The sequence below is a fragment of the Sus scrofa genome, chromosome 2, assembly GCF_054392235.1.
Source record: "Sus scrofa isolate SSC_HxYL_T2T_F1_AM1 chromosome 2, Sscrofa_HxYL_maternal_Yorkshire_Landrace_v2.0, whole genome shotgun sequence".
Classification (NCBI taxonomy): Eukaryota; Metazoa; Chordata; class Mammalia; order Artiodactyla; family Suidae; genus Sus; species Sus scrofa.
The window spans coordinates 69,500,451-69,526,439 of record NC_139384.1 but is presented as its reverse complement, the minus strand read 5'-3'; the positions used below and the strand labels follow the sequence as shown (position 1 = coordinate 69,526,439).

At 50.9% G+C, this 25,989-nt stretch overlaps 2 protein-coding genes across 7 annotated transcripts; one reads left to right on the top strand and one right to left on the bottom strand.

Annotated features, from left to right (window-relative positions):
• USHBP1 (USH1 protein network component harmonin binding protein 1) lies at positions 1-10,925 on the bottom strand. Of its 4 annotated transcripts, none has more exons than XM_085012442.1 (13): positions 10,425-10,925; positions 10,189-10,337; positions 9,520-9,958; positions 6,698-6,784; positions 6,181-6,306; positions 5,715-5,836; positions 5,410-5,550; positions 4,855-5,028; positions 4,017-4,266; positions 2,146-2,364; positions 850-956; positions 518-640; positions 1-261 (listed from the first exon to the last, which is right to left on the bottom strand). In XM_085012442.1, the coding sequence occupies exons 1-13, from the start codon at positions 10,584-10,586 to the stop codon at positions 72-74; spliced, it is 2,289 nt and encodes a 762-aa protein (XP_084868568.1). In that variant the 5' UTR covers positions 10,587-10,925; the 3' UTR covers positions 1-71. The 4 variants fall into 4 exon arrangements, with proteins under 4 accessions (XP_084868568.1, XP_084868569.1, XP_020939232.1 ...); XM_085012443.1 differs by having other exon boundaries at positions 9,520-9,801; XM_021083573.2 differs by lacking the exon at positions 6,698-6,784.
• A 4,084-nt stretch (positions 10,926-15,009) lies between these two features.
• Positions 15,010-24,408, top strand: BABAM1 (BRISC and BRCA1 A complex member 1). Of its 3 annotated transcripts, none has more exons than XM_021083572.2 (9): positions 15,010-15,084; positions 15,999-16,305; positions 18,394-18,452; positions 19,070-19,190; positions 19,273-19,351; positions 20,477-20,501; positions 22,486-22,615; positions 23,065-23,151; positions 23,906-24,408. In XM_021083572.2, the coding sequence occupies exons 2-9, from the start codon at positions 16,012-16,014 to the stop codon at positions 24,107-24,109; spliced, it is 999 nt and encodes a 332-aa protein (XP_020939231.1). In that variant the 5' UTR covers positions 15,010-15,084; positions 15,999-16,011; the 3' UTR covers positions 24,110-24,408. The 3 variants fall into 3 exon arrangements, 2 of the variants coding, with proteins under 2 accessions (XP_020939231.1, XP_020939230.1); XM_021083571.2 differs by having other exon boundaries at positions 15,961-16,305; XR_014837428.1 differs by lacking the exon at positions 20,477-20,501 and having other exon boundaries at positions 15,961-16,305; positions 19,273-20,014; positions 20,993-22,615.
• The last annotated feature ends 1,581 nt before the right edge of the window (positions 24,409-25,989 follow it).

The following is a 25,989-nucleotide window of genomic DNA, read 5'->3' as shown; positions in this document are numbered from 1 at the left end:
TCACTCCGGGACAGTTTATGGCATGACCTGCCACAACTATTTGGCATGTCCAGGCACGGACAGAGCAAGGCTTACAGAAAGGTCTCCCCTGGCCGGGGAGGGTGACAGGGACGTCTGGCCCTCCCCAGGGCTCTTGCTGTGGCTTCTAGTGCTGCCAGCTCCTCTGCCTGTCGGGTCTCCATTAGTGCCACCTGCTGCTCCAGCTTCCGCCGTTGTTCTTCCTGCTTCCGGTGGGCACCCCGGAAGGCCAGGACCAGGACACTGGAGGGGGTAGGGAGGTGAGCCAGGAAATATCCCTCCATTCTGCCCAAGACAGAGGCTATGTATTCCCAGCCCGAGGTGGGTGTTCTTTGAGATTGGATCTTCCTGGGGTCCCAGCATCCCTCAGCAGGTGCTGACACACATCTGGCACCCAAGGAGGTGTGGAATGGTTTGAACCTGCCACCCACCTTACAGAGGGAGAGCTGAGGCCCAGGGAGAACCAGGGATGCTTCTGAGGTCACACAGGGGGACCCACCTGTGAGCTTGGCATAAATCACTATTCAGCTCAGTACTCTGAGCCCGTCTGGCTCGCCCCTTCTGAGCCACCTCTTCCAGCTCTTCCCACAGGGTCTGCAGCTGCTCCCTCAGGCCCAGAGCCCTGGTACAGGGGTGGAGAGAGAGGGGTTCATAGCCACGGCCAATGTCTTCTTTCTCCTCCTCCCACCCATGTGCCCAAGATGTTTCCATGTGAACTCAGCTGTACACAGGTGTACATCCAGCCACAGGTGTACACACAACAGTTCCATGAGTGCTTACATACCCACCCCCCAGTCTGCATATCCCCCAGTCCAGGACCCAGGCACAGACCTGGTAAGTGACGCTGACAGTTCCTGGGCCAGCTCCTCCGGGTCCTGCACTTTGCCCATCTGGCCTCCATCAATACCCCTGCTGCCACTGGGGACAGCAGGCAGGCTCTGTGGGAGGTAGAAGGGAGGGTAGCGACATTAGCATAGCCTGAGTGTGGGCTCAGCCCAAGCTGGACACTGAAATCACCCAGAATGTTGTGGCCACGTGGCCACAGCCCTCGCCTTCAGAGCCCCCACTCTGGTTAGGTACCTCCATAAGGGTACAGGTACTCCCTAACAAGGGAAAAAAATTACAGGGGATCTCCTTTTTAGGCAATCCAGGAGAACTTCCTGGAGGAGGTGATGTCTGAGTTCAGGCCTGTAGGAGGTTGAGAATTTAATTAGATAAGGAGGGAAGTGACTGGTGTTCCCAGCAGGGTCACAGCATTTCTAAAGGCTTGGAGGTAGGAGAGGTGATTCAAAGGAAGGTTCCGGAAGCCACTAAGGCTTTAAGCAGAGAACAGGCATGATTAGACAGTAAGGGGCAAAAAGGAAAGCCTCAGAGAGGAAGCTGGAGCCAAAACTTCGGAAGAAATGAAGCATAGGCTGGGACCGTTGGAATGGAGAAGGGGAAGTATGAATAAGACTGGGGGTGGGAAGGAGGAGGCACAGGTTTGAGTGGAAGACACTAAATCCCTTGGGGCTTATTGGGCTCAATAAATACCCTCAAAGAAAGAAACCCCAAAGTAGAAGTGGGAATTTTGAAATGTAGCTTAACCATTAGCTCTTTTTGTGTGTGAAGAAATGGAAACTGAGAGGTTCCCGTCATGGCTCAGCGATAATGAAACCAACTAGTATCCATGAGGACACGGGTTGGATCCCTGGTCTTGCTCAGTGGGTTAAGAATCCAGGGTTTCCATGAGCTCTGGTGTAGGTCACAGATGCAGCTCAGATCCTGTGCTGTGGCTGTGGCCTAGGCCGGCAGCTGCAGCTCCAATTCTACCTCTAGCCTGGGAACTTCCATATGCTGCCTGTGCAGCCCTAAAAAGCAAAAAAAGAAAAGAAATGGAAACTGAGACTCAAAGGGGGCTATGATTCTTTTTTTTTTTTTTTTTGTCTGCACCCACAGCATTCGGAAGTTCCCAGGCCAGGGATTGAACCCACACCACAGCAGTGACCTGAGCCACAGAGGGGATAACACTGGCTCCTTAACCTGCTGAGTAACCAGGGAACTCCCCAAAGGGGGCAATGATTAACCGGAACCACACAGTCACTAGTATACAGCTATTCCTACCAGGTCCAGGCACGGCCAACTCACCTGGGACCACTCCTCCTCTCCGCTGGTCGCGCCTCCACTGCTGTCTTCACCGCTGCTGTTGGCCTCACCCGTCTGGAGCTGTGCCCGCTCCCAGCGCAGCTGCTCCAGCAGGAGTACATGGGCTGGGACCTGTGCTCGGAGGGCAGCCTCTCGCAGCTCCAGAGCCCGCTTCTCCCGTCGCACCAGCTGTAGCCTCAGCGTCAGGTCAGCCAGGGTCTCCTGGCAGACCAGGGAAAGGGGAGAGAATTTTCACCTCTAGGGTCAACTGCTGGGGAAACTGAACTCCAGGGGGCACCCACTGAGGGCTGGTCAGGCAGGAACACAAACCGTCCCTGTGATCTTGTCTTTTTTCTTTTCTTTTTTTTTTTTTTTTTGGTCTTTTTGTTATCTCTCTGGGCTGCTCCCGCGGCATATGGAGGTTCCCAGGCCAGGGGTCGAATCGGAGCTGTAGCTGCCAGCCTACGCCAGAGCCACAGCAACGCGGGATCCAAGCTGCGTCTGCAACCTACACCACAGCTCATGGCAACGCCAGATCGTTAACCCACTGAGCAAGGGTAGGGACCGAACCCCACAGCCTCATGGTTCCTAGTCGGATTTGTTAACCACTGCGCCACGACGGGAACTCCTTCTTTTCTTTTTTTAAGGCCCGTACCTGTGGCATACGGAAGCTCCCAGGCTAGGGGTCCAATTAGAGCTGCAGCTGCTGGCTTAGATCACAGCCACAGCAACTGGGGATCTGAGCCACGTCTGTGAACTACACTGCAGCTCACAGCAATGCGGGATCCCTAACCCACTGAGCCAGGCCAAGGATCGAACCCGCATCCTCATGGATATTAGTCAGGTTCGTTACCGCTGAGCCATGAAGGGAACTCTCCCTTCATGATCTTGCATGATGGGAAATATCATCTTCCCATTAAAAACAACAGCTTGTGAAGTTCCCGTTGTGGCTCAGTGGTTAATGAATCCGACTAGGAACCATGAGGTTGCAGGTTCCATCCACGCCCCTGCTCAGTGGGTTAAGGATCCGGTGTTGCCATGAGCTGTGGTGTAGGTCACAGATGCAACTCGTATCCCACATTGCTATGGCTCTGGTGTAAGCTGGTGGCTACAGCTCCGATTGGACCCCTGGCCTGGGAATCTCCATATGCCACGGGTTCAGCTCTAAAAAGACAAAAAGACAAAAACAAACGAACAAACAAAAAAACACAACAGCTTGTAGGGAGTTCCCTTTGTGGCGAAGCAGAAATGAATCTGACTAGTATCCATGAGGATGCAGTTTGATCCCTGGCCTCGATCAGTAGGTTAGGGATCTGGCGTTGCTATGAGCTGTGGCGTGGGTGGCAGATGAGGCTCAGATCTGCCATTGCTGTGGCTGTGGCATAAGCTGGCAGCTGCAGTTCCCATCCTACCCCCAGCCTGGGAACTTCCATATGCCATGGGTGCAGCCTTAAAAAGCAAACGCACAAACAAAAAACAGCTTGTAGAAATGCCAGTTCATAGAGAGCAAGTATCCTAAACAAGGTCAAGTAGCAGCTCAGTGGAAGTGTCCGGAGTTTCTCCAAATTCAAAACCTCAGCTCTTTCATGCCAGGCTACAAACCTCAGATTATGGCCCCTTCCTCTTTCTTTTCCATAGGAGGGGCATTTTGGGAAGCTAGATTTGGAATCTTATGAGAAACTGAAAGCCGGAGGACAAATTCCTATTCATCCCTCAAAACCCCAGCTCCAAATCTCCTCCCTCCAGGAAGCTAGTCCCCAGTCCAGCAAAACGCTCCCTTTCTACTGGGTCCCCCAATCACATTTCTCTCTGACTCAGCAAAGAGTTTGGTTCCACCAGGAAAGACTGATACAGTGACCACAGCCCTTGTGTACCCGTGTGGCTGCCAGTTCCTGCTGGATCTGCGTCTTCTCTAGCCGGGGCAGCGACGGGCCAGGCTGTGTCCCCAGAATGGCCTGCACCATGGCTTCAGCATGGGGCACAGTGGACGTGGGTGCCGAGGTAGGGCCAGGTTCTGGAGGAATCTTCACAAGAGCACGGCGTTCCTGGAGACGCTGAACATAGCCTTGGAGCTGGGTAGCCACCTCCTGCAGTGTGGGCTTATCCACACTGTTGCCCTCGCGGCTACAGGAAACAGAAGAGGATCCTATGTCAGCACTGGTGGGCTCCATTGTCTTCCATCCTATTGACTGTGATGGGTCCTTCCTATGCCATCTGTGGTGGGCATGGTCAAACCAATATGGTGGGTACCACACTGTAAACCTCAATGATCAAAATCATCTATCAGTGATGAATGATGGATGAACACTATCATGCCAATGGGTACAGTCACTCATGCCATCGTGGTAGATGCCATCATGTCAACCCAATGGGCACCATCACACAACTTGCCGACCCTGCTAGGCAGCATCATGCCAACTCCAGTGGATACCAACATCAAGCCAACCCCACTAAGTACCATCATGCCAGTTCTAATCCATGGGCACCATCATCCATCATCATCATGCCAACTCTGATGCGTCCTAAACCAACCCCAGTGGGTGTCACCATCACCCCAACTTTGTTGAGTAGCAACCAGCCAACACCAGTCAGGTTTCATGCCAACCATAAGAGCCATGGAACTTCCCAGTGTGGGACTGATTCTGGGAGCCCAGTTCTCCAATCAGAACCTCACTCATTGGCTCACCCGGTACCCAGGGTTCCCTTGGGTACCTTGGATGTGGAGCCTGAAGTGTCCCTCCATCCATGGCAGCCTTCTCTTGCATCAGCAGCCTCTGAGCTTCCTTTTCAGCTGCCTCCAAGTCACTCGTGAGGGCTTTCTCTCCTGCTCTGGAATCTGCCTCCCGGAGAGTGAGCAGGGCTCCATACGCCTCCTCACAGTGTTCACTGTGGGACATGAGCTCTAAGCACTCCAGGACACCCATCTTGCTGTGTCGGTGACATCCCCACTTGCTCTGGGACCCCCTCACTTCTCCTCCCCTCCCCCACACCTGGGAGTTCATAAACTCCTCCAGCCTTTTTAAGGCTGCACCCACGGCATATGGAAGTTCCCAGGCTGGGGGTAGGATGGGAACTGCTCCTCCAGCCCTCTTGGACTAAAATCGCCTGAAGTTAAGTTCCCTGGTAAGGGAAAAGTACTTTTCTGTGAGGGCCCTGCCTCTCTCTAGGGACGTGTGAGGTCCCTGCCTCTCTCTAGGGACGAGGGCCATCCTTTGAGGATGCCCATTTCCTTCCCAGTCAGTGACATCATGGGTGGGGTGCACTGACCTATACTGCAAGGCTAGATGCAGCGCAGTGGCCTCAGCCTCCAGCTGGCCCAGCTGCATGCTGAGGCCCTCACACCGGCCCTTGTACTCCTGGAGCACAGCCGACAGCAGACGGTTGAAGCATTTGAGCTTTTCAATGTTCCTGCCTCCCGAAGTGGAAAAGAAGGAAAGTGAGATGCCTTGAAGGACAGTTAGGACCTGATTGACTTCCACCCTCCCTCCCCCTCCAGCTCCAGACTCCTGGAGACTCCTCTTCCAGCTGGGAGGCACCAGTGCCCTTACGAGCTCAGCATTTGTGGCTCTTACCCTCGCAGCTGCTCCATCTGGGCTTCCACGATGTGCATCTCAGGGGCAAGCGGTTCAAGCATCTGGGTGCTGGAATCACTCTGGAGGCGCCGAAGCAGGGGATGAGCTGGGGAGAAAGGATCCTGCCAGAAGGCAGAAGGAGGTGAATTTTTTAAAAAAATACACTCCTGTGTGAATCAATCTCTCTCTCTTTTTTTTTTTTGGAGGTGCCAACAGCATATGGAAGTTTCCATGCCAGAGATCCAACCAGTGCCACAGCACTGATAACACCAGATCCTTAACCCACTGCACCACCAGGGAACTCCAGAAGGTGGCTGGATTCACCCAGATTGTCACCAAGAGCCCAGCATCATGGCTTTAGGGCTTTTCCAACCTCACAAGCTATTGGATCCATGACCAGGAACTGAGTCCCATGGCCTAAACCCTAAGCATCTTAAGATCATGGTTTTCAGCTTCCCACACTCACCTGAGTGTCCCAGGTCTCCCTGTCAGCCCCAGAGCTGCTGGAACCACTTCTAGAGCCACCTGCTTGGTCACCAGAGGGCGATGAGAAGGGCTCCAGCCTCAGCAGGGAATCCTGCAGCTCCTGGACCTGTATGGGAAAGGGGGGTGTCAGGCCTGGGGGCTCTAGCATTCTTACCTAAGATCTGTTCCTAGGGCAGTGGCAAGAGCCCTGGCTGGAAGGCAGGACCCCAGATACTCATCCTACCAAATCCCTCACTATACAACCTTGGGCAACTCACTCAGCCACTTAAGACTTCCCTTTTTTTAGATATACAGATAGCCAACAGGTATGTGAAAAGATGCTTAATATCGCTAAGTCTCAGGGAAATGCAAATCAAAACCACCATGTGGGGAGTTCCTGTCATGGTTCAAGGGTAACGAACCCAACTAATATCCATGAGGATGTGGGTTTGACTCCTGGCCTCACTCAGGGGATTAAGGATACAGCATTGCCGTGAGCTGTGGTGTAGGTCACATACACGGCTTGGATCCCGTGTTGCTGTGGCTGTGGTGTAGGCCTGCAGCTGCAGCTCCAATTCGAGCTTCCATATGCTGTGGGTACAGCCCTAAAAAGACAAACAAACAAATGAACAAACAAAAAAACACAATGAGGAGTTTCTACTGTGTCACAACTATGGCGACCTCTTGGGAGCACTGGGACACAGGTTCAATTACCAGCCTGGCACAGTGGGTTAAGGATCTGGCATTGCTGAAGCTGTAGCTTAGGTCACAACTGCAGCTTGGATCTGATTTCTGGCCTGGGAACTCCATATGCCATAGAGCACCCAAAAAAGAAAAGAAAGGGAGTTCCTGTTGTAGCTCAGCAGAAGTAAGTCTGACTAGTATCCATGAGGATGCAGGTTTGATCCCTGGCTTTGCTCGGTTAGTTAAGGATCCAGTGTGTCCATGAACTATGGTGTAGTTTGCAGATGTGGCTTGGATCTGGTTTGGCTATGGCTGTGGCGTAGGCCAGTGGCTACACCTTCAATTTGACTCCAGCCTGGGAACCTCCATATGCCTCAGGTGCAGCCCTAAAAAGGCAAAAAAAAAAAAAAAAAAAAAAAGATAAACACTGTATGATCTCACTTATATGTGGAGTCTAAAGAAGGAGTTTCTGCTATGGTGCAAAGGGATTGATGGCATCTCCTGCAGCATGAGGACATACATTTGATCCCCAGCTCATGTGGGTTAAAGGATTTGTCATCGCTGCAAGTGTGTCATAGGTCTCAACTGCATCTCAGATTTGATCCCTGGCCCAGGAGCTCCATATGCCGCAGGCCAGCCAAAAAATAAAAGGAATAAAATAAAATAAAATAAATGAAATGAAATAATAAAATAAAATAAAGCAAAATTGGAGTTCCCTGATGGCTCAGTGAGTTAAGGATTTGGCATTGCCACTGCATGGCTCTGGTTATTACTGTGGCAAGGGTTTGATCCCTGGCCTGGGAAAGGAACTTCTGCATGCTGCAGGTGTGGCCAATAATAATAGTAATAATAATAAATTAAAATTTTTAAAAAATTAAAAAATTGGAGTTCCTGTCATGGCTCAGTGATTAATGAATCTGACGAGGAACCATGAGGTTTCAGGTTCAATCCCTGGCCTCTCTCATTGGGTTAAGTTGTCGTGAGCTGTGATGTAGGTCACAGACGGGGTTCAAATCCCAAGTTGTTGTGTAGGCCGGTAGCTACAGCTCTGATTAGACCCCTAGCCTGGGAACCTCCATATGCCACGGGTGCAGCCCTAGAAAAAAAAGTTTAAGAATTGAACATGCAGATACAGAGAACAGATTGATATTTGCCAGAGGCAGGGGGTAGGGGGTAGGCAAACATTTTTTAAAATATATTTTTCTTTTCCATCTTGGAAATGGGCCCCACTCTGTAGGGAAATGGGCCCCACTCCTTGCACTGGCACCTGCAACCCCTAGTGTCACCACCTGGGTCCTTCTCACTCTGACATCTGCTGAGTTCTGAACTCAGATGTAGGACTGTTCCTTTTTTTTTTTTTTTTTTTTTTTGTCTTTTTGCCATTTCTTGGGCCGCTCCCACAGCATATGGAGGTTCCCAGGCTAAGGACCAAATCGAAGCTGTAGCCACCAGCCTACGCCACAGCAACGCCAGATCCAAGCCGCGTCCTTAACCCACTGAGAGAGGCCAGGGATCGAACCCGCAACCTCATGGTTCCTAGTCGGATTTGTTAACCACTGAGCCACGATGGGAACTCCTAGAGCTGTTCTTTTAATGGCCCCATGTGGGTGGCTCATGGCATCTGGAGCTAATCAGAGACCACAACTCGGGTTTCCCTCCCACCAAAACTGCCCCTCTGGTAGACTCCCCATGCCTCCACTGCAGTCTCCCAAACCCCCAACCCAGAACTCGTTCTCAAGCCCTCTCTAGCTTTCACACCCACGCTTGCCAACTCCACCTTCAACATTATCTAGAACCTGCCCTCTTCTAGGCACCTGCACAACTTCCATTGATACACCTCTGGACCAGTGTCTCTTCCCTTATCTCCAAGATTCCACCCTCTCCCTCCACCAGCGGTTCCTCCCACAGCCGCCAGAGGGCGCCTGCGTGAGGTCTCAACCCTCCCTCCTTCATAATCCTCTGTGCTTCTCACCTACTGCAGAGCAAAAAAAAAGCTCAAATCCTCCCTGTGACCCACAGGCCCTGAAGAATCTGCCCCCATCACCTTCATACCCTGTATCCTCCCACTCAGCCCCACACCGATCTCCTCACTGTTCCTTGAACACATCAACCACACTTCAACTTCAGGGCCTTTACATATGCTGTTCCCTTTGCCTGGAATGCTCTTCCCAACACTAGCATGGCTCCTACCTTGCCTCCTTGTGTGTGTGTGTGTGTGTGTGTGTGTGTGTGTGTGTGTGTGTGTGTGTGTGTGTGTGTTTCTAGAGGTCAAATCGGAGCTACAGTGCCAGCCTACTTCACAGCCACAGCCACTGCAAGATCTGAGTCTCGTCTGCAACCTACACCACAGCTCACAGCAACCCCGGATCCCCAACCCACTGAACCAGCATCCTCATGGATACTAGTTGGATTCATTTCCACTGCACCACAACAGGAACTCCCCTCCTTGTGGTCTTTATTCAAGTGTCACCTCCTCAGTGGGCCTCCCTGATCACTTTACCTAAGATTGCAAGCAACCTTTGTCTGTTTGTGGTTCAGCAGCCAAGCCTCCATAAAAGCCTTACAAATACACAAATGATTGAACTTGATCATGTCCTGTGCCAAACCGCCTCCTCCCTCACACAGGGAACCCTGGGAGGCAGGCTGCCCCACTCACCTCTCTCTGCAGCCTCTCCTTCTCAGCCTGGAAGGCCTTCAGGGAGGACTGGGTGCGGATCAGCTCGTCCTCGCGGCTGCCCAGGGCCAAACGCAGCCAGGTGTTCCTTTCAGCCAATCGGGCTGCCTCCCGCTGGCAGCTCCCAGCCCCCTCCTGCTCCAAGCCTGGCATCGGTCCCCCCTCGCTTCTGTCCTTTGCCTCCATTGGCCCAGCACAGCTTGGGGGCCTGTGGCGCCAGGCAGCAGCAGCCGCTTCCAGAGAGCTCAGAGCATGCTGTAGAGTCTGAAACACATCGGGGGCTCCAGGTTCAGAAGGGCTGGTCTCCCTTTCCCGTGGGGCTGCCTCTGGGGCATGACGGGCTTCCTCTGCAGGCTCATGGGGCCTCTCTGGAGCTAGAGCTGGCCCCCCGTGAGAGTCCCCATCAACTTCTTTGTCAGGCCTGTGAAGAGGTGAGAGATGGAAAGTTCTAGAAATGGGGTCATCTGGGGTGGCTAACACACAGAGGCTTTGTAACAAGGCTGTGACTGCATTGCACAGGGCCTTGAAAGTCAGGCTGAGGGCAGTGGGAGCCATGACATGCATGTGAGTAGGGGAGGGACATAAACAGATCTATGGGTGGGAAAGATGTGCCCAGCCTGGAGTAGGGGTCACAGGACAAACAGGCCTTACCTGCTCTCCAGGCTCTTTGCTTTGGCCTCCACCTCATGGCCCAGCAGCTCCGGCTTACAGCTATCCTGAGATGGCACAGGGCCCAGGTGAGAGCTCCCACTGGCTGCCTCGGCCTCCTCTGAACTCTCTGCCACAGGGTCCAGCTCACCCTGCAAATGATCCCTAGGACTGAGCCAGGCAGGTCTGGGTCCTGAGGTCCCACAGAGATGGGTGTGGCAGGGACAGGGGACACTTACGGGCAAAGCATGCCTCCCTCGCCGGCTTCGGGGCCGCGTGGCCCTGGCACTCATTGTTATCCAGAAATCAGTGTCTTCTGAGTCTTCCTCACCCCCTAAAATCACAACCTGATCCCAACTCAAAGTGAATGCCAGCCTCAATTTCTTCTGTGTAATGGACATCGATTTCACTTCTCTGGAAGGATCTTGAGTTATCAATGATGGTTTGGCACTTTTAAATGCCTCCCTTGACGGGAAGCTCACTACCTCTCAAGGTTGCCCTGACCTCCCCATTCTCCTCTGCCTCTCTTATTCTTCACTGCGTCTTTGTTCCCCTCCCTCCCCTATCTGGGCTTATGGCAAGGACTTCAATGGTCCCCTCTCCCTGCCAGGGCTCTCCTGAACCGGAAGTTCCAATCCTGGGGTTTGGTCCCCTCAGCCTGCTCTACTTCTCTATTACTCTGGGGGCACTTTGGTCAGAGGACCAAGTCCTTGGACACTCTTGGGGTAACTCTGGCTACTGCCTGCTCAGACTTGGGCTGGCCAAGGCCAGCCTGGGAGGGGCCGGAAAACAGGAAACCCCCTCCCAGGGCCATGTGACTTGTTATTGTGCAGTTTCCTCCTGAAGGACAGAGGCTTCCTCGAGCCCCAGCAGGAGGACACATGTCTAGCTCCCAGGATGTCAGTCCCTCCTTGTCTCACCAAGCCCATGGCTCCTCCATCTCTGACTCTTGGATTTAATTTCCCAGAAGCCAGGATGTTCCCCTGAGCTGATGCTCTTCATCTTGCTCCCCTGCAAACTTCTTTTCTCTGCCTGTCAGGGTCAGAATTCTTTTTTTTTTTTTTTTTTTTTTTTTTTCTGTAATTTCTTGGGCCGCTCCCTCGGCATAGGGAGGTTCCCAGGCTAGTGGTCAAATCGGAGCTGCAGCCACCAGCCTATGTCAGAGCCACAGCAACGAGGGATCTGAGCCTCGTCTGCAACCTACACCACAGCCCACGGCAATGCCGGATCCTTAACCCACCAAGCAAGGTCAGGGATCAAACCCACAACCTCATGGTTCCTAGTTGGATTTGTTAACCCTTGAGCCATGACGGGAACTCCAGGGTCAAAATTTTTGTTCCACTTCAGTCACAGACCTGGGATTGGTAACCTTGAGCAAGTAATGATCCCCTCTGAGTCTCAATTTCCTTATCTTCCTACAGTGTCATAGGAGTTTTTGGTTTTTGTTTTTTTTCCCAATATCAACAACTTTTTCTTGGAGTTTAATTGATTTAAAATGTTATATTAGTTTCAAGTGTACAGCAAAGTGATTGTTATATATGTGTATATATACTATATATTCTTTTAAAGTTATTTTGAGGTTCTTTCCATTATACATTATTATAAGATATTGAATACAGTTCCCTATGCTATACAGTAGGTCCTTCTTGTTTATTTTATATACAGTAGTGTGTCTGTTAATTCCTCTCCCTACCTTTCCCCTTTGGTAACTGTAAGTTTGCTTTCTATGTCTGTGAGTCTATTTCTGTTTTGTAAATAAGTTCATTTGCATCTTTTTTTTTAGATTCCACATAAAATGATATCACATGATATTTGTCTTTTTCTGTCTGACTGACTTTTTTTTTTTTGGCTGTGCTTGTGGCATATAGAAGTTCCTGAGCCAGGGATTGAACTTGCATTATAGCAGCAACCCAAGCAGCTTGCAGTGACAATACCCAATCCTTAACCTGCTGTGCCACAAGAGACCACCTTGCTTTGTGTGTGTGTGTGTGTGTGTGTGTGTGTGTGTGTGTGTGTGTGTATTTCACTTAGTATGATCATCTCTGGGTCCATCCATGTTGCTGCAAATGACATTATTTCATTCTTTTATGGCTGAGTAGTATTCCATTGTGTGTGTGGGTGTGTGTATGTGTGTGTACTGGTATATATACATTTACCAGTGTTATGAGAGTTTTTTCCTTTTTCCCTTCTTTCTTTCTTTTTTTCTTTTTTGGCCGCCCTGCAGTATATGGAGTTCCTGAGCCAGGGATCATATCCGAGCCCCAGTTTCGACCTATACAGCAGCTGTGGCAACGCCAAATCCATTGTGCCAGCCATGGATCAAACCTGCCTCCTGGCACTGCAGAGATGTTGCTGATCCTGTTGCACTACAGAGAGAAGTCCTCACTTGAGTTTTGTTTGTTTGTTTGTTTGTTTGTCTTTTTGCCATTTCTTGGCCCGCTCCCACGGTATATGGAGGTTCCCAGGCTAGGAGTCCAATCGGAGCTGTAGCCACCGGCCTTTGCCAGAGCCACAGCAACTCAGGATGTGAGCCACTTCTGCGACCTACACCACAGCTCATGGCAATGCCAGATCCTTAACCCACTGAGCAAGGCCAGGGATCAAACCTGAAACCTCATGGTTCCTAGTCAGATTCGTTAAACACTGAGCCATGACGGGAACTGCCTCATGGGAGTTTTAACAAGCAATTTGCACATGGTCAGGCACCATCAGGGAAATGAATGGTTAGACATCCTCCTTGTTTCCTACTGACTCTTTATCCATCTCATCTCTGCTTCCTCTGCCAGCTGCTATTTCTCCTCTATAAATGTTGGATTCCTCAGAGCCCAGCTGGACCCTATATCCTGCTCATTTTTCCTGCATGTACCTCTAAAGGCCACCTCCTTGTCTCGTCTCCATCCACAATCACAGCCCAAGCCTCTCCTCCCCAATCTGGATGCCAGCCAGCTCCCTCCCTGGGCTTCCCGGCTACCCCTCCACTCCCTTCCCCACCCAGACTCCAGAGACAGAGATACCACTGTTCTCTTCCCCTGCTCATACACCCTCCACGGCTCCCCATTGCCCTTGGGAAACATTTCAAGCTCTTCAGCCTGGCATTCAAGGTCTTTAAAAACAATATGCTTTCTGCTAGCACCAGTATGTACTCCATGCTGCAGCCACAATGACCTCCTCTGTGAAGGAGGTCAATTCTCTCACACTCAATTCTCTCACACTCTGGAGACATTGGCCGTGCCATAACCGCTACCTGAATCACCCCTTCCTTCCTTCTGCCTTTGGTTTAAACTGTGCAGAGCCTAGGGCAGCATGAATGTTCTTGAATCTCCCACCGACAGACCCTAGGAGGCTGAGTCTTCCTGCTTCTGTGTCCCCAGAGACACAAGGAGAGAAGTTGAAATTCTCTGATATTAGGGGTGTGTACCCAGGGGCAATGAAATTCTCTCTCTAACCCTCTGCTCTGGCCATATTAACCTGTGAGAGGCTCCAGCCCTCCAAGGCTCCTCAAAGTCTCCAGACCTTTGCCCAGGCAGTTCTTTCTGCCGAGAATGACCTCCCTCTTCTTGTTTTTTTTTCCAACAAATTCTCCATTTTCAAAGCAGTGATAGCCCCTCTGGGCTACCACTGAACCAGAGCCTGGCTGATTTGGGTAGGCTTTTACAAATAAAGAAACTGAGGCTCAGCTTTAAAGTGGTTATGGTGGAGTTCCTGTGTGGCTCAGTGGTAACAAACCCCAGTGGTATTCAAGAGGGTGCGGGTTCGATTTCTGGACTAGCTCAGTGGTTAAGGATTTGGCATTGCGATGAGCTGTGGTGTAGGTTGCAGATGCGGCTCAGATGTCAAGTTGCTGTGGCTGTGGTTAGGCTGGCAGCTGCAGCTCGCATTAGACCCGCAGCCTGGGAACTTCCATATGCTGTAGGTGCTGCTCTAAAAAGCAAAATAAAATAAAATAGTTATGGGGCTGAAGAGTAAATTCCGCATGAAGAAGGAAGAGTAGTTTGAAATAGTTCTGGCTTAGTGTTGTTGGTTTTTTGTTTTTTGTTTTTGTTTTTGGTCTTTTTGCCATTTCTTGAGCCGTTCCCGCGGCATATGGAGGTTCCCAGGCTAGGGGTGGAATCGGAGCTGTAGCCTACGCCAGAGCCACAGCAACGCGGTATCCGAGCCGCGTCTGCAACCTACACCACAGCTCACGGCAACGCCGGATCGTTAACCCACTGACCAAGGGCAGGGATCGAACCTGCAACCTCATGGTTCCTAGTCAGATTCGTTAACCACTGTGCCACGAGGGGAACTCCTGGCTTAGTGTTTTTTAATTTCTGCAGATGTATGTAAAATAAGGAGAATTAAATAATTGGGCGGGGCCTTGGGATCTAGACCACGCCTACCTCCGCGGCAAAAAAAAAAAAATCCCTCACTGAGGTGCGGTCAACTTCATCAATCACCAACCAGCCCGCCCCTTCTGAACTCTGCCCAACTGTTCCACTCCATTTAATTACGCTGCCAGCTCGGACTCCTCCATTTTTCGAACCCAATCCCACTAAAAGTCCTACTCCCCTCTGCCTCGTTCCAGCCTATCAGGGTAGAAGCATTGACCAGCGCAGTGGGAATCAGTCAGAAACATGAAAAGTTCCTCCTCATCTCTCTTTAGCCAATCACTTTCCAGATCCCTCTCCACTCGGCTCCACTCCAGTTTATCGCAATCCAAACCCCACCGCCTAGCACAGTCCCAGCCTATCAGCATCCAAGACTCTCCGGCTTCATCCCATTCACATCTCCGCGCGGCTTGAGGCCTGATGAACTACATTTCCCAGGAGATGTGGCGGCCGCGCCATACCACTTCCGGCTGCTAAAGATGGCGGCTTCCTAGCGAGTCGACAGCCGGGTTGGAAGGAGGTTCAGGCTACGGTGAGAAGTTGGGTGGTGAATGCTTGTGGGATTCGTCTCCAGAGGCCTAACGTCCCTAGCCGCAAAAGTTTTAGCCCCTCGCCTGCCTTGAGGCTTCCGCCTTCCGTTCTGGTTTCTCCTGCAGTCTAGCCTTCATCCCTCTTGCTGCAGCTAAGCTTTGTTTTCCTTAGAGATTGTGGGGGCTGCAAGGCGCTCAGAGATCATCCCCAGCAGCCCGCACCCATTGCGCAGTTAGGCAGCCCGCTCCACTGGCCTCCTGTTTTTCCTCAGAGGAAATTGTAGCACACAGATCTGTTCCCCTCCCTAGGCAGCCAGCGCCCAGTAGGGAGAACCCTAGAAGTTATTATTCCTTTCTTCACCAGGACATTTTCAGTTTCAGGTAACAAAAAAACCAACTCAATCTGGCTTAAGCAAGAAAAAGAATTTAGTTATAGATGGATCTAGGTGCTCAGAAGTCTATTTGTTGTTTACTGGGTGAGCATCTCTTCAGGCTCTCTTTCCCATCTTAGAAGCTTCTACCAGCTCTCTACTTGTAACCTCCCATCTCTGCAACTCTGATGAGTTCCCCTTTTCTAACAGCACTTTTGCAAGTTTCAGAGCGACCCCTCACTGGCCTACATTGGGTCATATCCCCATCTCTGAGCCATTCACAGTGGTCAGGTGTGCTCACTGGACAAAATAGGGAGGGGTTGGGTTAGCCCTACAGGAAAAAATAGACTGTTACCTTGAGTCAGAGTGGATGCTGCACTAAGTGTAAAAGGTGTCCATCCCATAGATGGGGAAACTAAGACCCTGGGAGGAGTGACTCTTACTGTCAGTAGGCAACTCATGCCTTGTTCTCCTGCCCAGTAACTAAATGCTTTTAAAACCCTTCAGGGAAGAATCCTGGCTTCTCCCATCCCTACTCCATCTAGCCACTCAGGAGCCATGGAGGTGGTGGAGCCCAGCAGTCCCACTGAGGAGGAGGAGGAGGAGGAAGAGGAAGAGGAGCAGTCTGCTGAGCCCAGGCCCCGCACTCGCTCCAACCCTGAGGGGGCTGAGGACCGGGCACTGGGGGCCCAGGCCAGTGTGGGCAGCCGCAGTGAGGGTGAAGGTGAAGCAGCCAGTGCTGATGATGGGACCCTCAACCCCCCAGGAGCCGGCCCCAAGCCCTGGCAGGTGCCTCCACCAACCCCGGAGGTCCAGGTACGGACGCCAAGGGTCAACTGTCCAGAGAAAGTGGTAAGTGAGGGGCTTGGCTTGTGGCTTTGGGGTGTTAGGGAACCTTGAGTTAAATGTTGTCTTTCTGGATTCACTCTAGAACACAGTCCCTTTGTATTAGTCTCCTAAGTTTCCTACAACAAGTTATCACACTGGGGGAGCTTAAAGCAACAGAAATTTATTGTCTCACAGTTCTGGAGGCCAGAAGTCTGAAATCAAGGTGTCACATCCCCTCTGGAGGCTCTAGGGGAGGAGCCTTCCTTGCCTCTTCCAGCTGCTGGTGGCTCTAATTGTGCCTTGGCTTGTGGTTGCATCATTGCAATCTGTCTTCACACAGCCTTCCCGTCTGTGTCTCTGAGTCTTCTTTGTTATAAGGACATGTGTTGTTAGATCAGAATGATTTTTTTTTTTTTTTGGCCTCATCCATGGCATATGGGAGTTCCTGGGCCAGAGATTGATTCTGAGTGGCAGGTGTGACCTACACTGCAGCTGGGGCAACGCTGGATCCTTAAACCCACTGCGCCAGGCTGGGGATCTAACCAGTGCCTCCATAGCAACCTGAGCTGCTGCAGTTGGATTCTTAACCACTGCAGCACATGGAAGTTCCCAGGCTAGGGTCAAATTGGAGCTGCAACTGCTGGCCTATGCCACAACCATGGCAACACCAGATCTGAGCTGTGTCTGTGACCTGTGCCACAGCTTGTGGCAATGCCAGAGCCCCAACTCACCGAGCGAGGCCAGGGCTCAAACCTCCATCCTTCTGGACACCATGTCAGGTTCTTAACACCCTGAGAGGAGTTCCCGTCGTGGCACAGTGGTTAACGAATCCGACTAGGAACCATGAGGTTGCGGGTTCGGTCCCTGCCCTTGCTCAGTGGTTTAACGATCCGGCTTTGCCGTGAGCTGTGGTGTAGGTCGCAGACGCGGCTCGGATCCTGCGTTGCTGTGGCTCTGGCGTAGGCTGGTGGCTATGGCTCCGATTAGACCCCTAGCCTGGGAATCTCCACATGCTGTGGAAGCAGCCCAATAAATAGCAAAAAAATAATAATAATAAAATAAATAAATAAATTAATTAATTAATTAATTAACACCCTGAGCCACAATGGGAACTCCAGAATGATTAAAAAAATTTTTTTTTATTATACTTGATTTACAATGTTCTGTCAACTTCTGCTGTACAACAAAATGACCAGGTTATACATATATATACATATACATATATATGTGTGTGTGTATATTCTTTTTCTCACATTAACCTCCATCATGTTCCCTCACAAGTGATTAGATGTAGTTCCCTGTGCTACATAGCAGGATCTCATTGCTTATTCACTCCAAATGCAATAGTTTGCGTCTACTAGCCCCAAACTCCCAGTCCAGCCCACTCCCTCCCCCCCGCCCTTGACGACCACAAGTCTGTTCTCTATGTCCATGAGTTTGTTTCTTTTCTGTAGGTAGGCTCATTCATGCCATATATTAGATTCCAGATGTAAGTGGTATAATGTGATATCTGTCTTTGTCTTTCTGACTTCACTTAGTATGAGCAGAATGACTTTTTTTAAATCGAAGTGTAGTTGATGTACAGTATTGTGTTAGGTTCAGGTGTATAACAAAGTGATTCAGTCAGATTTTTTTTTCAGATTCTTTTCCATTACAGGTTATTGCAAGATATTGAGTATAGTTCCCTGTGCTGTACAGTAGGTCCTTATTGGTTATCGCTTTTACATACAGTAGTGTATATATGTTAACCCCAAAACTCCTAATTTATCCCTGCCCCCCAGACCAGAAAGATCATACTTCAAGATCTTTACCTGAATTGCATCGGCAAAGACCCTCATTCCAAATAAATTCATGTCCTGAGGTTCTAGGTGGACATATCTTTTGGAGGGACACAAATTACCCACTATTCCCTTGTTTCCGTGTTAAATGTTCTCTGGTTGCTTTATTCACTCATCAACCTGGACTCCTAGTCCAGTGCTCTTTTCCCTGAGCTGCCTGCTTCCAAAGTGGATGTCATCAAACAGCCTTTTCAGTTGGGGCTGCTTGGAGAGGCCCAGCAGAATGTCGTGGGGGCCAGTTGCCAGCCCTCATCTCCCTCCAACTTTGTTGCAGATCATCTGCCTGGACCTGTCGGAGGAAATGTCGTTGCCAAAGCTGGAGTCATTCAATGGGTGAGAGGGATATGGGGGTGAGGGTGGGGTACTTGAATGTGCAGCTATGGCTGGGAGGGGCCAGGCCCAAAAAACCCGGGGCTGTCTTTCTGAGACCCACACCCATGTGGCCTGGTCTAGGGCCTGGCTTTATTGGAGAGTAAGCAAAGCTAACTGGTAAGGATACAGCTGCAGCCCATTGGAGCTCTGTTCCATGCACTGGAGAGCTGTCACGCACTTTCCATGTCAGAGCAATGACTGGGAAACTCCAAGAAGCAGAGTGACTTGCCCAGGGTCTCACAGCAAATGGACAGAGCCTGGCTTGATCCCAAAGCCCTTGTCCTGAGTAGCTGGGTCGGGCAACAGGGTCTGGATGGGGCCTGTAGAGCCCTGGGAGATGCTGGGAATGAGCCCACTTTCCCCTCCATGGCCCTCCTGAAGGCCCATGGCTGAGCAGAGGTGGAATGATTCCCAAGGAGCAGACATGAGACCCTGGCTGGTCAGAGGGACCCATTAGGAGAGGGCAAGAGCTGGAGAGGGTCAGCTGGGCTGGCCTTGTGGCTGGGCTCTGCCACCTGCCCTGTTGCATGACCTGGGCCTTAACCCCTGTCCCTCTCTCATTCTCTGGCCCTCTCCAGCTCCAAAACCAATGCCCTCAACGTCTCCCAGAAAATGATTGAAATGTTTGTGCGGACAAAACACAAGATCGACAAGAGCCATGAATTCGCATTGGTCGTGGTGAATGACGACACCGCCTGGGTGAGGCTGGGCATGGGGCCAGGTGCCCTGGGGTCTCCTGGGGCTGCGGGAGGACCTCACTGAGTCCCATCCTTCCCTGCAGCTGTCCGGCCTGACCTCTGACCCCCGTGAACTCTGCAGCTGCCTCTATGACCTGGAGACGGCCTCCTGCTCCACCTTCAGTATCCTTTCCATGCGGGGGTCCCTGGGGAGCGGCCTGGCTGGGACCAGCTCGGTCCAGATCCCAGCTCTGCCACATCGGGCATGGGCCAGCCATCCCCTCTGAGCCTCAGTTTCTTCATCTGTAAAATGGGAGCCATCCTTAGGATGGCTGTGAAGACAGAGTTTGTATACAGAAGCACAAATAGCTGATACAGACTCGATATCAAAAGTGCACCCACATGAGGAGCACTTCAAAGGCCAAGCGCACCATCAGTGCTCAGTACGTGGCCATTTGAGACGGAAAAGTCACAGTCATTGCTACAGCCCCTTTGACCTGGGCACGGCACATTTTATTTTATTTTGCTTTTTAGGGCTGCACTTGTGGCATATGGAAATTCCAAGGCTAGGGGTTGAATCAGAGCTCCAGCCTCCAACCCACACCACAGCTCATGGCAACACTGGATTTCCAACCCACTGAGTGAGGCCAGGAATTGAACCCCCATCCTCATAGATACTAGTTGGATTCATTTCCGCTGTGCCACAGTGGAAACTCCTAGCACATTTTATGTTAAATTGAACATTCAAGGCTGGAATTCCATCGTGGCTCAGCAGGTTAAGAACTGGACTAGTATCTATAAGGATGTGGCCTTAACTCTGTAGGTTAAGGATCCAGCATTGCCCTGGCTATTGAATTGGCAGCTTCAATTCAACCCCTAGTCTGGGAACTTCCATATGCCACGGATGTGGCCCTTAAAAGGAAAAACAAAAAAACATTCAAGGCTCACTGCAGCCCACAATTTAGATATAGTATGAATCCTGTGAGTTACAGAGAGGGAGGAGGGACACAGGGAAACCCATGGCTCTTTGATTGTGAGGAGACTAGCCCCAGCCCTGAGGGAGAGGGGGGCCTTTGAATCACTAAAGGCCTTCAGGGCATCTCATGCCAGCCCCCTAGTTCATGATCTATGCTGAGGGAAATCATGCTCAGTGGTAAAGAGACTGGGACAAGAGGACCATAGCGTGTCTCCTGGCAACAGTTTCAGAAGCACCTGCGCTCTCTTGGCATGAGGAGGAGGGAAGCCACTCGCCCATGTCCACCTGTGTGCTGCTTTGCCATTGAGTCTTCTCCTTAGCATTCCCCCCAGATCTGGAAGGTCTCTTCAGCCTCATGTAAGTCCCCCATGGGGACATTGTTGTTCACCTTTGAAGAGAAGAAATGGGCCGGAAATAGACCTTTAGGGAGGCCTGAAATCTTCCTTTCTCACTCTCTGTCCCTGGAACAATTGCTCACTTACCTGTCTGGAAGCATTTTTGCAAAAGAGGCTCTTCCTGGTATCAGGGCCTCTGTGTTATTCTGTGACAGCCCAGTGGTCCTCCACTGCTTTGTTTAACTTGGGGGTAGCCAACTTTTTCTTTAACGGGCCAGATAGTAAATATTTTTGTCTTGGTGCATCACCCGGTCTCTGTTGAGGCAGCTAGACTGCTATTGAAATCAGAAAGCAGCCTTAGACCATAGGTATGCAGGTGGGTGGGGCTGTGTGCCAGTAAAACTTTATTTACAGGCACAGATTTGAAATTCACATCATTTCTACATAATGTAAAATATTATTATTATTATTTTGCTTTTTAGGGCCGCGCCTGCAGCGAATGGAAGTTCCCAGGCTAGGGGTTGAATTGGAGCTGTAGCTTCTAGCTCTGCAACAACCACGGCAACGCCAGATCCTTAACCCACTGAGCGAGGCCAGGGATGGAACTTGCATTTCATGGATACTAGTTGGATTTGATGCTGCTGAGCCACAATGGGAACTCCCTTTATTTTTCCCTTTTTTTCTTTTTTTTTTTTGCACCGGGGGCATGTGGAAGTTCCCAGGTCACCAGGTCAGGGATCATACCTGTACCATAGCAGCAATCTAGGTTGCTGGAGTGATAACACCAGATCCTTAACCTGCTGCACCAAAGGGGAGTTCCCTAAATATTCTCCTTTTGATTTTCTTCTTTCCAAACTGTTTACAAATGAAAAAAAAAAAACAAAAAAACAAAACAAAAAAAAAACTATTCTTAGTTTGTGGGCCCAAGTATTCCAAGCCCTGTTTTTGTCATCCCCCTGATGGTGGCCACAGAGCTTGTTTTGCCTTTTCCACCATGACTGAACTGGTACAACCATCTCAGCAAATTTTGCAAGTGAGTCTATGAGATAAATTCCCAGTGGAGGACACTCTGGAACACTGTGGTGTGTGTTTTTAATTTCACTAGACTTTGCCAAAGCACTTTCCCAGGAAATTGACCCTGTTTACCTCTGCCAGCACTGGGGTTGATCATATTGCTAAAAGTTCTTGTCTGATAAGTGGGAGGCGGCCACATCTTCTTTTGCTGTGCTTTTCTTTTCATTTCATTTATTTTCATACCATTCCGTATTCCCTCAGCAATTTGTCCTTTTGTCCCATTTAACTATTTTTCTAGGGGGATGTTGGCTTTTTTCTTGTTGATCAGATTTGCTTTTTGCATATTAAGGACATTAGCCCACTGTCTGCCTCTGCCTTGTACCCTCTGCTCAATGTGAGAGCCAGCTCTGGGTGAGTGGGAATCTGTTCCCTGCTTGAGAGTCTCCTGGCTTGGTAGGGCAGGTCCAACTCAACACAGTGATTGGGGACACTCATGGTGCTGAGGGTGGACTGTCAGGCTCTCGCTTTGGGGCCAGCAGTGGCTCTGATGGAGCAAGAGAGATCAGGCAAAAAGGCAAAGCTGGGAAGGCTCAGAGGCAACTGGGAGGGGTCAGGTGACACTTCACATACCCAGTGAGGAGCTGGGTTCTCCATGGGTGACAAGAGGGGGTGAGCTAGGAGTTCCCGTTGTGGCTCAGCGGTAATGAACCCAGCTAGTATCCATGAGGATGTGGGTTCAGTACCTGGCCTCTCTCAGTGGGTTAAGGATCCTGCATTGCCACAAGCTGTGGTGTAGGTCGCAGACTCGACTTGGATTTGGCATGGCTGTGGCTGTGGTGTAGGCTGTGGTGTAGCTCCAATTTGATCCCTACCCTGGGAACTTCCAAATGCCACAGGTGGCCCTAAGAAGCAAAAATAAAAAATAAAAAAGTGGGGTGGGCCACCAGGGCGTGCTCTGATTTGTCCCTCTCCCCAATCCCCCTGCTGTGCAGCCAGCAGAAGACGGAGCTGCCAGTCACAGAGAACGTGCAGACGATTCCACCACCATACGTGGTCCGCACCATCCTCGTCTATAGCCGTCCACCCTGCCAGCCCCAGTTCTCTCTGACGGAGCCCATGAAGGTGAGTGAGGCCTGGGAGAGGGATGCCTACAGCCAGCAAGATGGTTAGGCAGGAGTTCCCGTTGTGGCGCAGTGGAATCCGACTAGGAACCATGATGTTTTGGGTTCGATCCCTGGCCTTGCTCAGTGAGTTAGGGATCCGGCATTGCCGTGAGCTGTGGTGTAGGTTGCAGATGCAGCTCAGAGCCTGCATTGCTATGGCTGTGTCATAGGCCAGCAGCTGTAGTTCCTATTCAACCCCTAGCCTGGGAATCTCCATATGCCTTGGGGGTGGCCCTAAATAGCAAAAAGAAAAAGAAAAGATGGTTAGACACTAGGAGGGACTTTCTGACTACAGGAGCTGGGGTGCCTAGAGTCACATTCCCAGAGCCTAAGGCAGAAGCTGGGGAATTATGGTCATGAGAGAATGGGGTGACCGGAGTCCCAAAAGCTGGCTTTCTTCCCCTGCAGAAAATGTTCCAGTGCCCGTATTTCTTCTTCGATGTTGTCTACATCCACAATGGCGCCGAAGAGAAGGAGGAGGAGATGAGCTGGAAGGTGAGAAGTTGCTCTGTGTGTGGGTGGCAGATGGAGGTGTCTATGGCGTGTCTCAGAACCCACTTGCCCTGGTTGGGGGGTGGGGATGTGGATACACCTCCATTTTGCAGCCCTGGCCTTGCCTGATCATGGCCATTCAACAACCATTTTCGACATGTCTGCAGCGAGCCAGTGGGGCTGTTGGGACAGTGGCCCAGGAGTACATGGGTCCCTGTCCACCTCATCCCCCAGCATCCCCTGCTTCTCTCTTCCTGCCTTTGCCTTCTCTGTGCCCTCTGCCTGGAGCACCCTCCCCTCCCTGCCTCGCCAGGCTCAGCTGGGCCTTGACATCCCAGCCCTGAACTCATTGTAGCATCTTAAGTTGGCCACTGGTCTCTCTGAGCCTCCGTTTACCCAACTGTGAGCAGGGGGTGTTGGGGGTCTTGAGCCCAGCTCCTGCTTATACTTCACTATCCAAACCAGAAGTCCCTACACTGCCTTCCCTGCTCCTCCAGGCAGATCACCATGGGGGCTGGGGGTCATCGTATCTGACTGGGTCTCTCCAGACCAGGGGCATCAGTACTGGGACCTCTTGGGGTCCCTAGCACTGGGTGGGTGGCCAAGAATGTTTGCTGAATGTGGGAATGTTTTCTTCTCGGCAAACTCTTGTTTACCCTTCAGAACCTCTCCCTGAGGCCCCTCCTGGGAGGTCCTCAGGACAGGGAGGGGGCTGTTAGGGGAACTTCTATCTGAACAGCCATTCCTTGGCCCACAGGACATGTTTGCCTTCATGGGCAGCCTGGATACCAAGGGTACCAGCTATAAGTATGAGGTGGCGCTGGCTGGGCCAGCCCTTGAGCTGCACAACTGTATGGCCAAACTGCTGGCTCACCCACTGCAGCGGCCTTGCCAAAGCCATGCCTCCTACAGCCTGCTGGAGGAAGATGATGAAGCTACTGAAGTTGAGGCCACTGTCTGAACCATCCCCGTACAGCCAACCATCTTGTACAATGAAGCCCTGGCCTAGGACTCTGGTTCTTAAACTAGGCTATGGATGACCACCAGATGGGGTTTCCAGGAGGTACCCAAGGCACCTGAGGAGCCCTGAAGGATACCCAGGATTCCAGGAAACATCCCAGGGACTCTAGGCACCCCTTCCTCATGTTTCTCAGCCCACATCCCACCCCCAATTCTTCAGTTGTAATTTTTATTGTTCCCTCTGTGAGTTTTGACATCAAAATAAAAATCTCAGAATCTCTAACCCAGGTCCACAACAAACAATTTGTGTTAACTGGAATCTTTTTGGTTGCAAGTGATAGAAAACCCACCCACTGAACAGAAAGGAGAATGGCTTGGTTCTTGTGGATAAGAAACCAAGGTGCAGGGAGTTCCTGTTGTGGCTCAGCAGGTTAAGAACTTGACATAGTGTCTATGAGGATGCAGGTTGGATTGACTCAGATTGGCCTCACTCAGTGGGTTAAGGATCTGGTGTTGCCACAAGCTTTGGCGTAGGTCACAAATGTGATTGGATCTGATGTTGCTGTGGCTGTGGTGCAGGCCTCAGCTGTAGCTCCAGTTCAGCCCCTAGCCCAGGAACTTCCATATGCCAAAGGTGCAGCCGTAAAAAGAAAAAAAAATTTTGTTTTAATTAAAAAAACAAACAAGCAAAAGGAGTTCCCATTGTGGTGCAGCGGAAACGAATCCAACTAGGAACCATGACGTTTTGGGTTTGATCCCTGCCCTCGTGCAGTGGGTTAAGGATCCGGTGTTGCTGTAAGTTGTGGTGTAGGTCGCAGATGAGGCTCAGATCCCATGTTGCTGTGGCTGTGGTGTGCGCTGGCAGCTGTAGCTCTGATTCAACCCTTAGCCTGGGAATCTCTGTATGCCACAGGTGCAGCCCTAAAGAGAAAAAAGAAAAAAAAAAAAAAGAAAAAGAAAAAGAAACCACAGTGCAGCCTCAGGATTGGCTATATCCAGATGTTCTGATGTTGCCATTTTAGAGAGGGCTGAAATACCCTGCATTGTTGGTATTCAGCGTGCCCTACTTTCCTTCCAACCCATGGAAAGGGGTGAGATGGCTGTGACCACTCTCCAAATCCCAACCTAGGTGAACTGAGGGCTCTCCCAGCACCCCAGTATGACCGGCCATGCGTAGGTTACGTAATCTTGCAATGGGCCAGGTATGTGCCAGGGTTGAGGGATACTCTGTTTGCTAGGCCTTGATCAAACTTCTCTGGGAAGAGAGGTTTATAGTTCCATAAGCAAATAGTGTGGGTGCTCCCCAGAATAAGGAAGATAGGAGACAGATCCTATCTCTCCACCCCTCAGCTCCCTTCCTAGATAATGAACAACTGTGAAAAAAGTTTACCAGCCAGGTTTTCCTAGTTCCATATATAAAACAAAATCAATTTTATCGAGAAATGGCATTTTCTGCCATAAGCATTTATTGGCACCTGTATGCCAGTACCTCCGTTCAACTTCCACACCAGCCTGAAAGCAATTATTCTCCCATTCTTCATATGAGGGAACTAAAGTCCTAAGATAGACCTAGTGCTCCCAAGTAAAGAACTTCGGACTCCGCAGGACTGAAAACCGGCGACCCATTTCTTCTGCAGGCAGGAGCTATTAATTAAAGCCTTACATACTCTCAATATGGAGGCACTGTGCGCTAGCGGAGGCCACCTAGGTAGACGGTTCCGGAAGACATAACGTCCTGTGGGCAACACGGGTCCCAGAGATCGTAGCTCCACCCTCTCCAACAGGGCGCGTACATGTTTACATCGTTTTGAGAGATAATGTCACACACGGCGACCTCCACCCTCCCAGGTCCTTATCAGCGGCCCCAAGACCTGCCTGGGC

Bases quoted from the DNA above. Each gene is read 5' to 3' on its own strand.
- USHBP1 (XM_085012442.1), bottom strand. From the start codon at position 10,586: ATGTCCATTACACAGAAGAAATTGAGGCTGGCATTCACTTTGAGTTGG. The intron at 6,785-9,519 runs GTGAGTGGGGCA...TTGTCTTTTTAG, and splicing joins AGGAGAGGCTGCAGAGAGAG to GGCTGTACCCACAGCATATG. The intron at 2,365-4,016 runs GTACACAAGGGC...CTGGTCTGCCAG, and splicing joins AGGAACTGGCAGCCACACGG to GAGACCCTGGCTGACCTGAC.
- BABAM1 (XM_021083572.2), top strand. From the start codon at position 16,012: ATGGAGGTGGTGGAGCCCAGCAGTCCCACTGAGGAGGAGGAGGAGGAG. The intron at 16,306-18,393 runs GTAAGTGAGGGG...ACTTTGTTGCAG, and splicing joins TCAACTGTCCAGAGAAAGTG to ATCATCTGCCTGGACCTGTC. The intron at 19,352-20,476 runs GTATCCTTTCCA...CATTCCCCCCAG, and splicing joins GGCCTCCTGCTCCACCTTCA to ATCTGGAAGGTCTCTTCAGC.